Raw genomic sequence first — 13,040 nt, 5'->3', positions numbered from 1 at the left:
ACTATTTCTAGATCTTCCTTCCACTTCTCTCTGACTTCTAGATAGAATAAATCTCTTTCTATCTCAGATATATATATATATATATATAATTGAACCTTTTAAGTGCCACAAGACTGTGATACACATTTGTTAGTTGTTGCAGAGAATTCTACACTTGAATTTTGTCAGTAGCTGCAGGATATTACTGACCAGATAATTTACCATGGACTACTCCAACGTGGTTTTAGATTATTTAAATAATCAAATATGTTTGTCTTGAAGGAAGTGTAACTTGCCTGTTCTGAGGGAGTTAACTGATGAATTTTTCTTTATGTAAAAAGCATTTGTAGTGGATAAAGAGCGTTGAATTATGAATACAGTTTAACGTTGTAGTTGTTGGACGGCATATGCATTGCACATGCTAGTACTAGTTAATTTATAATTGTTTTGTCTTTTAATTATTGTCCAGCTATCCTGATATCAAACTGCCTAGTTCTTTATTGTAATTTGACAAATGTGGTTATATCTTTAAGACTACAGTAGACTGTCAGAATAATGGCACCCCAAATAACGGCACATTCGAGCTAATGGCACATTGAAATCAGATGTTTACATACTGCACTGATGTCTTGCAGTGCCAAAAAAATAAAAAAAAAAAAGAAAGAAAACAGCAAGTCATGTTATTCTTTTATTTGTTTAAATTCACCATTTTGAAAGTGAATTCTGTACTGATATCACGGATTATACCGCTGCTTTACATTTTTTTAAAATTAAAAACTCCTCACTATGGTTCCTAAAGTTAATAAACCTCATACAGAGAAGAAAAGAAGAATACAGTGTAATTAAGAACATTAAAGCTTAGTGACAAACGATATAATAATAGAATTAATGGCAGAATATAACATTGGATCGTCAACATGATTGTTTTTTTATGTGCAGTTAATAAAATTGCATTCAATTTTGAATAGCAAAGTTTAATATTGTAAACTTATCTAATTGTAAAATTGCATTCTTAATCATCTCTCTATTTCTTTAGCCTCGTTATTTCTGTATTAAATATATTAAAAATAAAGCTTTCTAGATAACGGAAAAATCAAAATAACAGCATCTTGAATCCCCGAAGGTGCCATTATTCTGAAAGTCTACTGTATTATGAAAAAGAAACACTATTTACACAAAACAAGTAAATACTATGATTTAACCTAATTGTAGTGTTTACTTGGTAAATTGTTTCTTTTTTCATAATAGCTCTGACTCAGTCCTGCTAATTCCATTGCTTTACTGTTTAAGCTTCTAATATTGATGGGATCTCATTGAGCACAAATGGTGCAAAATATACTACTAAATAAAAAAGTATCTAGTAGCATAGATATCATTGTGTCCTAGTTCCCTGACAAGCACAGGGGGGGGGGCAACTTTGTTGACACCACAATGTGATGTGTCAGTTGCTAATGTGCTCAAGTGGTAGGGTATCTTCTTATATACCATTCACCTACCTATTTACTCACCAATTGATTTCAGAAGTTTCTAAATCATAAAATTATATCCTCTGTACTTCACATTATAATACAAATTTTTATTTATTATTATTATTTTTTTTTTTTTTTATTACAGAAAAATTTTCTGTGTACCTTATTGGGCCACCAAGAAGATATTTTAACAACAAATCTGAAAAATCTCATATTTGAGCAACTAGACAAGTCAGAATTCAGGACAGATGCTATTGAAAGGTAATTAGTTTTAATATATTTTAAAACTGAAGAATGATGTAAAGAAGCAAAGTTTATGAAATATCCAATGTCCAAACAAAAAAATAATAATAATAATATAAAATAAAATGTCTCCAAATTTTAAATTATTTCCTTCCAAATTTTTATCTAATCATTCTTTAAAGAGGGATTAGATTAGATAACTTGTAATAATATTATTGTAGTTAACATGTCAAACACTACTCCCACCCCTCTCCTTCCAGAAACACCAATTGAAATTAACAAATTATATCTTTTATGAGCAAATTTTGTACTAGAACTTATTTCATATAGTGCTGCCAGTACTTATAAATTTTGTAATTTGTATTATTCAGTTATTATATTTTTCATTTGTTATCATATGGAGTGTTAAGAAAAGTTGATGCAATAAACACGTTAATCAATTTTCAGGCTAGGATTGATGGCAGAAGAGGTTATAGAAAAAAAGGATACTCCAATAGAAACACTGATCCATTATCTGTCCAATAAGTTAGCCTTTCGTAAGTTCATTTAAAAAAATAGTGTGTGTGTTTTGAGAGAGAGTTCCTAAATGTAGCTTTGATAATTTTAGCCTCATGTAAGCAACATATTAACAATTTATTTCTATTTTCCCATTTATTTTCTGTCTTTGCAGTCATTGATGTAATGGCAGAAACATTATTTTCAACTGTACGATTTCAAACTGTAAATAAACAGATATTTAGATCTCACATAGGTTAAAATACTTCATTCCCATTTATTATTATTATTAGTTTTCTTGTCAAGGTTATTTCCACAACCTCGTTTTGTAGCATTCCTGGTTCACTGTTTGGTCATGTGGAACAAATTCATGAAGAACAGTGGTATGCAATTTAAAAAATATGGTAAGAATGATCTACACATGACAATCTTGTAAAAAAAAAAGCATGACAATCTTGATTGAGATTGTCATGCTTTTTTTGGGCCCTGGAGAAGAGGCTTCCATTGAAAGGTGTGTGGCCTTTGTTTTCGATTCATAGCAATACACCCATGATTTGTTACTAGTAATTATGGAAGAAACAAAGTGCGGGTTAGGAGTATCACATTGATCCTGGAATACAAGAACTTGCTGCTCTTTGTGATCATCAGAAAGGATGCAAGGCACAGACATGGCACAAATGCATCGCATTCCCAAATCTTGTGTTAAAATTGCCATGTCCCATAAGAAATTCCAGTTAAAACATCAGTCACTCCTTATCAGTTCATGAAATACAAACAATTGGATTGTTAGTTTTTGAATTTGAAGTACAGCCAGAGTGAGGACCATCTTCAACTGATAGATCATCCTCTTTAAACTTTGTAACATTGTAACATATGGGTTTCTGTTGCACTTTTCCCTAATTTCAAACAAAATTATGCAAATTTGCTGCTCAGTAAAATCATTAATTTTAAAATGCAGTGAAACACATAAAACACCATTCTGCTGAATGGCAAGTAAACGAGTGATTCTTGCATTCAGCTTTCTATAGCATAATTTCATGATACAAAGTCAGTCCTTGAACTAAATTTTTAGAAACCACAGTAGTAGGAAGATCCTGAGATTATAATGAGATATAAAGATGTGGGAATGTTAGGAGAAAAATAATGAAAAATAATGATAATAGTGATGGCCAGTTTATTATGTCCAAGTTGAAAATATACAATTTATAGAATCGAATCAAATAACGTTTCCCTCAGAAAACTACTCCAAGGAGTTACAAACATACGTACAACACAAACATCCGTAAGCCTATGTTCATGACATATTATCTAGTTGGAAAAGGAAAAAAATTTACAGAAACAGTAATGCAGCAGAAAGCTTCTTTATTGTAGGTTAGTTACTTTCATTATTTCCATTGCAGTTTATTATACCTAAAAATCAACAAAATCCATCTTTTACTACAAAAAAGATACATGACGTTCTTATATACCTCAAATATATAAGAAGCTTTATAAGTAGGTATTAGTTATTTTGATCTTGTATGAAGAAATTTGTGCCACTTTTATATTTCTTAATTTTAAACATTTGTGTGTCAACCATAAAGCTTTAGTTTTCTTTGTTTTTTAGAACCAGGAGAAAGAGATGTTATCATCATGAGGCATGATATTGAAATTCAGTGGCCTGACACTAAAAGGGTAAATATTTCTGTTGGCATTAGAAACTAAATTTTAAAATCTAATAATACCATCCTAGGGTATTTTAATTTTTTTGTAATAATATGATAAAAACAATTCCGCAGTTTTTGTAGGGCTAACCTCTTAAATTGATTGTATCATTTAATCATTACAGCTAAAATGCACAGTGTGGCAAAATTTGCTGCTCGGTAAATTTGCAAAAAACCAAAAACAACAACCTGCAGCACCAAATTTAGTTTACTAGAAACAGTAATAAAACAGTTTACTAGAAAGTGACCACCAATTAACACTGAGAATGCTAGTGAGTTTAAATGTGAATAAAGAATTTATAATTTTAATAATTATCACAGACTTGGGAAAAAAGGAAAAGTTTGACATTTATTCCGCTTGTTTGCATGGGGGGGGAACTTAAGATGACTGGATGCTTGCTATGATTTTGTTGAAACAGCTGATAATGAACCTGGTTTCCTAAACAGCTTTATTACTGGGAATAAGGACTGGTGCTTCTGGTTGTGATTCTGAGACAAAAGACAAAGTGCGGATTGGTATTTACAAAGCTCATAAGGGGTGGGGGAGAAAAAAAAAGGTTTAATATAGGTGGAGGACATTAGATGGTTTTCCATGAAATCTAGATTTCTATAATGACGACTCTTATACCACATGAATATAAGAGTGGTCATTATAGAAATGTAGCTTCCATGGGAAACCACTGTTTAACATCCTTCTCCAACTATATTAGATCTAGGTACGGACCAACCACAGTCCATCAAATTCACAAATTTGAAAACCTTAGCATTAAAATAGCCAAAGTAAAATATAGGTGCAAATTTCTCATCACATGGCTCCAGCAGACTTTTTTTGTTTCCCAAGTTGAAATTGAGACTGAGAGGATGCTGATTTGAGTATTTATGACATTCCGAAGAATGCAACAGCAGAACTAAATACAATCATAGTAGATAAGTTTTCCATGTCTCTAAAGCTTGTGTGAATGCAACAAGATAACAAGTGTGTTCGGTCCCTTGGTTTTGAGGGAAGTGAGTAAGAAAATATTTTCCTTATTTATATTTTGCTGTATTTGAATTCAGTCTCATTACTTTTTTGCCAATATTTGTATAAATATTAGAGTAGATTCAGTGGGATCAGTTAAACACAATATGATTAATTAATAGATTATACTGAAAATTATCTGAAATAGTTGGGGGTGGCATGTGCCCACCATGCTTAATTCTCTTACATTTTATCAAATTTCTTGTGACTTCCTACAGTATACCATTAGTTCTTAATTCTTGTTCAGCTTTTGAGAATAGAGAGAGAGAGAGAAAAAAAAAAAAAAAAACATTAATTCTTAATTTTGCCTATAGCAAGAATAGAATTAAATATCTCTTTTTTTTAACAACTTTCTTGTGCCATTTTTAGCTACTGTCATCTTACAATAAATGGATCACTAGATTGCCAAGTATAGCACTAATAGATGCCTGGCTTTCTTCCCGTAAGATAACCATCAAAACTAGTCACTAATATATAGTAATGCACTTTTTAGAGGGAAGTACTGTTTATTAGTAGTATAATAACTAGAGTAAGTTGTAGCAGTGACATTGCAGGATGAGCAGTTGAAATCTAATATAAAGACCCCTTTTCAATCATGTAGCTCATGTTAGATTGCAAATGGATGTTCAATCTGTACTTGAATATTTTGATATGGGCAACTATAATGTTCATTAATTTCTTCTTTGTGTTAGGGAGAAATGCATGCCATTTGATTGTATTCTCAAGTAGCTCATTCGTTTTATTGTAGTATATTTCTTTAAAGTGAGATCCAGCCCACTGATAAACACTACCACTCACTATCATTAGGTTCTGAATCTGAACTCACTACTCTGTTGTACCCTTCAGTAAAGAACCGCAATTTTGATCAGTTGTGCTGGTTAACTATATCATGTAGGAACTTTTGGAAATTCTGCCAATATTTTTAGATCACAGATTGTATACTGATTTTTAGGAATCAGAATAAACAAAATGAATGTGAAGCTCTTATAAGTGGTGTTTCAAAGTGTGCAGAGTACATTCATTGTCTTCTAGGTAGAATTATAGAATGCCATAGAAAGTTTTGACAGTTATAAGGAAATTTAGATTGTTTAGCTGTTTCACTTGTATAGTTGTGTTTTGTATGGTTTTATTATTGTATGTCTACCAACATTATTTTTAGCTCTCTCTCTCTCTCTCTCTCATGTGCATTATTACTCTTTCAGTTGTAATGAATAGTAGTTTTATTTTATCTATTTATTTATATATATATATATATATATATATTATTTTTTTACAGGAAATTAGGCATATCAATTTAGTAGTGTATGGTGATCCTAATGGGTATTCAGCAATGGCAAAAACAGTTGGGTATCCTGCTGCTATAGCCACAAGAATGGTTCTGGAAGGTGAGGATGTATTATATATTAAAAAATATTGCACAGTTGACAACTAATTATTTAATAAATTTTCAAAAAAAATTTTTGCAGTAGCATTAGTTTGAGGCATATGATGCAAGAATGCAAGCTTATACAGCATCAGCTAAAAAAAAAAACCTTCCCATTTCACCCCTCCTGTCACTCCAAATGTTTGTCTAGTTCAGCCTTAAATTTATTTAAACTATCAACTACCTGTTGGCTAAAGGCAAACTTCCACACATCTATTCTACAACTGTCTTTCCTCAATTTGAATCTATGCCCCTTATTATTTAATGTTTATTAATTATTAAATCATTAATAAATCTTTTAAAGAATTTCCACATTTGGAGAAAATCTGAATAAGTAAAAAACTTCTTGTTTGCATTTAAACCTGAGCAAGGCACCAAGAGGTCGACAAACAAGAGGCAACAAGACTGGTTGGCAAATCATCTATTATAATGTTAGCATCACTAGACTCAGAAATTCTTGAAGATTAGAGGTGTACAACTGTCTCTCCAAATTTACTAAGTTTGTCAGTTTGTCCAAGGTTGGTCTATAAAATGGATAATTATAGTCTAGTAAGTTTGTTATTATCCAAAATTAGATGTATTGCAAGACATCAAGTCTTCAAGCATAAACTGCCACCCCTTACATATACTTCAGATATTACCAAGCTGCGTAATTACAGAAAACTCACAGAATGGATCTTCATCCTCCACTTACTCATCTCAATTAAAATGATAGTGGGTGAAATCAATACACCAAGTTTTTTGGCAGATGTTATGGGCATTGCATCAGGCATTTGTGTAACTATTCACTAAATGCAATAAAGATGTGTGTGTATATATATATATATATATGTATGTATGTCAAACCTGATGGTGTGTGTATATATATATATATATATATATAAAATTATTTTTATGTGTAGAATATAGTAAGTATACATATAAGTATCGAATTTAACTAATGCTACTAATGAAAATATGGTGTACCCTGGGAGCGATATATGTGTTGAACAAAGGGTGGAAGAAAGGAAAAGAAAATAAGTGTAACGATATAAAATGAAAAGAAACAAAATGCAAATTTTGAAAAACAATGACCAAGGTAGAAATAGCATTGCAGTATCTTTCATAATTTTTGTCTTCTTCAGAGGTCATCCAAAATTATGAAAAGGACAGCAATACTCTTACTTCTGTTTCTGACATGTTCTGTATGTCAAAGAGCACATGTAAGAAACCACGTGGTAAAATCTAAAAAGAATTTTGAATACAAATTTAGAATAAATAAATTTTATTTATTTATATATATTTATTTATAAATAAATAAATAAATTTTATTATTCATAATTATATATATATATATATACCATCAGGTTTGACATTTTTTTTAGCCCTTACTAAGGCTTTTGATTACAATCGCACATAATACCTTTTCCTTAATCCTTTAATGAATATGTACTTTTTTTTTTTTTTTTTTTTTTCCCCTCCCATATGTGGGCTCCCTGCAGTATATATGTATGCATGCATGGATCTTTTGGGCCATTTTAAATAATGTATGCTGTTGTCTTTTATCCGTAATTACATTTTGCTACATCCATTATAAATTGTGCCTGTAATTAAGTAATTAGAGGCACAATTGTTTCTGAATAATTACAGGCACAGTTTATAACAGATGGAGCAAAAAAAAAAAACAGCTTTGAAAATCGGAGAACACATCTATCAGCCATTGTCATCAAAAGCCGAAATTCTCTTGAATTCACATCCAAAGGTTGATATGATGCATAAATACATGTAGAGGATGTTAATGCAATGAGGTTTTTTATTATTATTTTTAAATTCTGATTTGTATTTTGACAATTTTACTCTAATGCTAGCCAACCAGATAAAAATAAGAACACTTTAATATTTAAAAAGCATTTATGTACAAATTTTTCATTTTTACAATATTCCACAAAGACACTCAGTAAGGCCTCCATAGCCGAGTGGTCAGAAGAGGGAGTGCAGTAGCACATGCTCCTTGAGTAGACCGGGGTTCAAGCCCCTGACTGCTAAATACGGTTGATCTGTCAACCTGCACTGGACCAGCGTGGCAGATTATGGTCCATTTTCCTCAACATGAATTGTGAGGCTTCCATCCTGCAATGATAATGGCTGCAGTTTACCTTCTTTTTTTTTTCTCCCCCTAAGCCCATACATTTAATCCTTTCACAGGAGAGTTTGGTGAACTCGCTTGTGAAGGATTAAACTGGATCAAAATGTCATTAGTACTGAGTCTCTCCAGGAAATAAAAGAATGGTTATCTAGTACGAGTAAGAGTTTTAGCAGTTGGAGCACAGAAGGGCAACCAACCTTGTGAACTGCTAAATTAGGAGGGGCACACAAAATTACCTTTTCTCTTAGAACATTTTTTAAATAAACAGTTTGTTTGGTGGCCTAATGGAAAAACTGTTATTCGCTCTGTGAAGCCATCAGTCAATCAATTTATCAAAATCAGTTTGAAAATTCTGTGTATCTCTCAATTTTATTTCAATCTTCCAGATAGTCTGATCTCTTGGTGACAGGCTAAATTGTGGCAATCGAGGTTCACATCCATCACATTAGAAACTACACTTATCACAGGTTAACCAATATTTCTAGTATCATTTAATTCAGGGTGATTCTTTTGCTATCATTGTTCTCCAAGCCAGTTTAGTCAGCATGATACATCACCACCCCCACTCATTCGGACAGTCTGTGACTCGAGGAATTCTTTAAGCCTCTTCAGTTAGGACTAGTTAACCAATCTCGGGCAGAAGAGAGGATGTACAATTTTTTTCCCCTCAAGTTGTTCCTTTTTTTTTTTTTTTTTTTTTTGTCATTTGCAAAATATGTGAATGGCCTGTAAACATTTGTCCCATTATTCGGATTATTCATCTGAGTTGAGTTGCAAAGCATCTAAGGCTGTGAAATTAGTATATTGTATCTATAATTGCACGTGTTTTTCACTTGGTTTACTGGACAAGAACTCAAGGTGTTTTGGAGAAAAACCATGTAACCCTCACCTGAGACTGACTAACTCAGCCATGTTGTAAAAAAAGCTCTTAAATTCCTTGAATCATTTATTGCATTTGAATGCAGACCCTTTCCACCCAGTATGGAAGGATAGTGATCATAACCCTTGTGCAATTTGCAAGGACTCAAATACGAGAGGAGGGTGAAGTGGAAGATGACTACAAAAGGAATTTGGATTGCTTCTTTCCCTACAGTTACAGGTGTATGGTAAATTGTCATGTCACTGTTAAATTATGCATTCAAGTAATTATACTAACTATAATGATAATAAGTCATTATAAAAGAAAATATAATGCTGATTTATTTTTTGTTATATTTGATAGCATCATCTGTAATGTTTTAATACCTATGTTTTTAGTTTCTGTATATTGACTTTCAGTTTCTCAAATGTGTAGGGATTATTTTTATGCACTTTGCATAACAACAAACCACACAATAATCCAGCAACGTTAAATCTGGAGATCTTGGGGCTGACTAAGAACACATGTTCAGATGGGAAATATGTGATGTCGGTTTAATTATAAACAATCCAATATGGATGAGTTTGTTAACAACCACTGCCACTCATGTAGTTTTGTTTGCATATGGTTAGCAAAATGAGAGAAATTACTTTTATTTTGGGTTGGATGACTTTACTACTTGTCTAAAATTTAGCAGTGTTATGATGCCTATTTCAATAATTGTCTCAACAGATGACTGGTATGGTGAATGCATGCCCATGTAAATCAATCCATGAAACACATACAAACATTTGTTCAGATTTTTAAAATGGCTTACTACAATCAAAGTATCACAGTAAACCAAGCAACTAATCATTCACCTTAAGTTTCCAGTTAATCTATTTCAGTTGGGTGAAACATCCTGCCAGTATTATGATTACAATCCCCACCTACAAAGACATTATTCAGAATGTAAAACAAGCAGTGTGCTTTGTTACGACTTGAGAAATTCAAGTTTTTTTTTTTTTAAATAAAAGAAACCGAGTTTTGGTATTTAATTTGATTATAATATAGAAAATTTGATGGAATTTAAATATAAGAATTCAAAATATTATTTAGGAGCTTTCTATGTTAAAAAAGAAGTATATATTCTTAAGATAATATTCTTCAAAGAATATATTGCTATTGACAAGAAAAAATTTTTTAGTCATGTGCTACTGAAATTAAAGTTATGAAAGAATGTGGAAGAACTTCCTTTCATTAACTGTTACAGTTGGGTAACAGTTAATGAAAATGGCTGACCTTGGAAAAGCTTGCAGTGGCAGAGTTTGAAAATGTGGAAGAAAATGTATGTCAACAGCAAGAGCCATTAATCACCTGTATCATTTGAATATTAAAGACAAGTTTGCTTCTTCTGAAAGTTGTGCTAAACAATGGAAGGGGCCAACTAGCATAAAAACTACAGGCAGAACTGTGAGAAGAAGGTTGTCCGAAATGATATAAAATCATATCGGCCTGTCAAGAGACGAATGCTGACAACAGAACAAAGGAAAGTACATGTTGCATGTGACAAATTGCACCAACATTAGTCTGACAAAGACTAGCAGAAAGTTTTGTTCAGCAACAGAAAAATTTATTTGTGACAGCAATTGCAGTAGTTTTTTGCAAAATTGGAAATCTCTGCATGCTTCCTGTACAACAGAGACCATCAAGTTCCCGACTGGTATAATGGTCTTGGGATGTTTTACAGCAAATGATGTTGGAAGATTGCATTTTTTGACAGAACTGTGAATACCATGTATAAAAAGATTCTCCTCAGATGCTTGCTGCTGCAAGAGAACTGTTCAACAATAGAGAATTCTATTTTCAGGATAACAATACTGATTATCAATCCATGTCACAGAGCAAAGAGTATTAAAGATCTTTTTTTGCACTTAAAAAATGTTAAACCTTTATCCTGGCCTGGTAATTCATCTGATTTAAACACCACAGAAAATCTATTATGCTGTTGAAGAAGAAAGTTCATGAGAAAAATCCTCACTCAAAGACTGAGGAGTTAATGGAGGCAGTAATTAGGGTATGGCATCATGAAATACCAGCAGAACATTAAGAAATCTTGTTTATTCCATGCTTAAACATTGCAAATCTGTAATACAATCACAAGGATATCCAACTAAATATTAGATGTATGTTAATCTATGCTATAAAAAATGTGTTCAATCATTAGTTACTATTATATTGTCCAGTACTTATCACATGCTAAAAATAATTTTACCAATGAATATCAATACTATTTTCAGTCAGTATCATACCGGTAATAGGATCACTTTTGTGAAGATAAATGCAACAGAAAAATTGTGTATTTTTACTGATAAATGCTAAAAATACTTAAAAACGTTAAGTTGCTATTAATTTGTCTGGCACTGTTTATGCCAAATAGGCTTAACGAATGGTAAACCATAGTAATCACTGTAAAGTATTTAATCAGCAGTGCCTCCTAATTACTATTTTACATTCATTATACTGATTACCAACTTTCAGGTGAGATCCAAATGAAAGGAATGGTTGTTCCAATGGTAGAAGGAATCTATAGGCCAATGCTGAAAAGACTCAAACAGGAGGGTATAATTGGTACTGAATCTGCTACCAAACTGTGAAGGTACCATATGGTTTTTAAGACGTGTAACTGTTTGTAATAATATTCATTGTACGGGTGTTTGTTACAAGGAGACAAATGCAAGGCTTGCAAGCTGCATCAACCTGTATATTTTGTTGTATAGTTTACTGTATAAACCAAAAAAACAAAAGTATATTTTTTGAATAATTAACATTTACAAAATGGAATAATTGTTTACAAAATGGAATAAGTGAAATATGGTTTCTTTATAATTTTTCATTGTTTGAAAAATTGCTGTTACTCCAATTTATCAAACCTTTAGCCTCAGTTGTGCTTAGGAGATAGAGGGATTTTACTAAAAACAAGATCAGTGACTCAGTTCCTGAAACTATTATTATATTATTCACATAGAGAATTTTTCCTTTCATTTGCATTGAAAATAAGAAATAACTTGCTTCTTTGCTTGTTTTTTTAAAACATCCTATCAATTATGAAACTGTCCCTTATAATCTAGCGAGTGAACATACAAATCTTCTTCTTCTTTGCCCTCGCCTTCTTCCCACGTTCATATGGAGTCAGCATTCCCTTCCTTAATTCTCTTCCTCCATTCCTTTCTAACCAGGGCTTCCTCCATCCTCTCTCTTTCAAATCCTCTGCCACCTTGTCCTTCCATCTCAGCTTAGGTCTCTTCCTCTTCCCTATCACCTCCAGCTTTTCACACCTCTTCCCTACATACTCCTTACTTCTTCGTTCCACATGACCAAGCCACCTCAACCTAGATTCCTGTATTTTTTTACTCAGAGGCCCCGCCTTAACCGTACCTCTAATGTAGTCATTTCTTAAGTCCTTCCTCGTCACACCACACATCCATCTTAGCATCCTCATATCCGCCACTTCCATCTTCTTCTCCTGGGCCCTTGTAATTGCCCATGTCTCAGCACCGTACATCAATGCAGGTCTAACCACACTTTTATACACTCTTCCCTTCATTCTACAATTAACTTTCTTATCACACAGCACCCCACTCATCTTTCTCCAGTTCAGCCATCCACATTGCACTCTGTGCTGTATTTCTGCACTCAATCCTCCATCCCTCTCAACATTCGATCCCAGATACTTAAATTTTGAAA

General features: G+C 32.5%; 1 protein-coding gene across 1 annotated transcript in view; it reads left to right on the top strand.

Annotated features, from left to right (window-relative positions):
- LKRSDH (lysine ketoglutarate reductase/saccharopine dehydrogenase) overlaps positions 1-12,037 on the top strand; it is a 204,629-nt gene extending 192,592 nt beyond the window's left edge. Inside the window, exons 21-25 of the mRNA XM_090369066.1 lie at positions 1,594-1,709; positions 2,139-2,227; positions 3,793-3,860; positions 6,184-6,292; positions 11,835-12,037. Of these exons, the coding sequence (XP_090225192.1) occupies positions 1,594-1,709; positions 2,139-2,227; positions 3,793-3,860; positions 6,184-6,292; positions 11,835-11,950 (498 nt within the window). The 3' untranslated portion in view covers positions 11,951-12,037. The remainder of the gene's footprint in view (positions 1-1,593; positions 1,710-2,138; positions 2,228-3,792; positions 3,861-6,183; positions 6,293-11,834) is intronic.
- The last annotated feature ends 1,003 nt before the right edge of the window (positions 12,038-13,040 follow it).

The sequence above is a fragment of the Mastigoproctus giganteus genome, chromosome 2 (genome assembly GCF_048544385.1).
Source record: "Mastigoproctus giganteus isolate SK-2022 chromosome 2, ASM4854438v1, whole genome shotgun sequence".
Lineage (NCBI taxonomy): Eukaryota > Metazoa > Arthropoda > Arachnida > Uropygi > Thelyphonidae > Mastigoproctus > Mastigoproctus giganteus.
The sequence above is the reverse complement of the archived record's forward strand: the minus strand, read 5'-3'. Positions and strand labels throughout refer to the sequence as shown.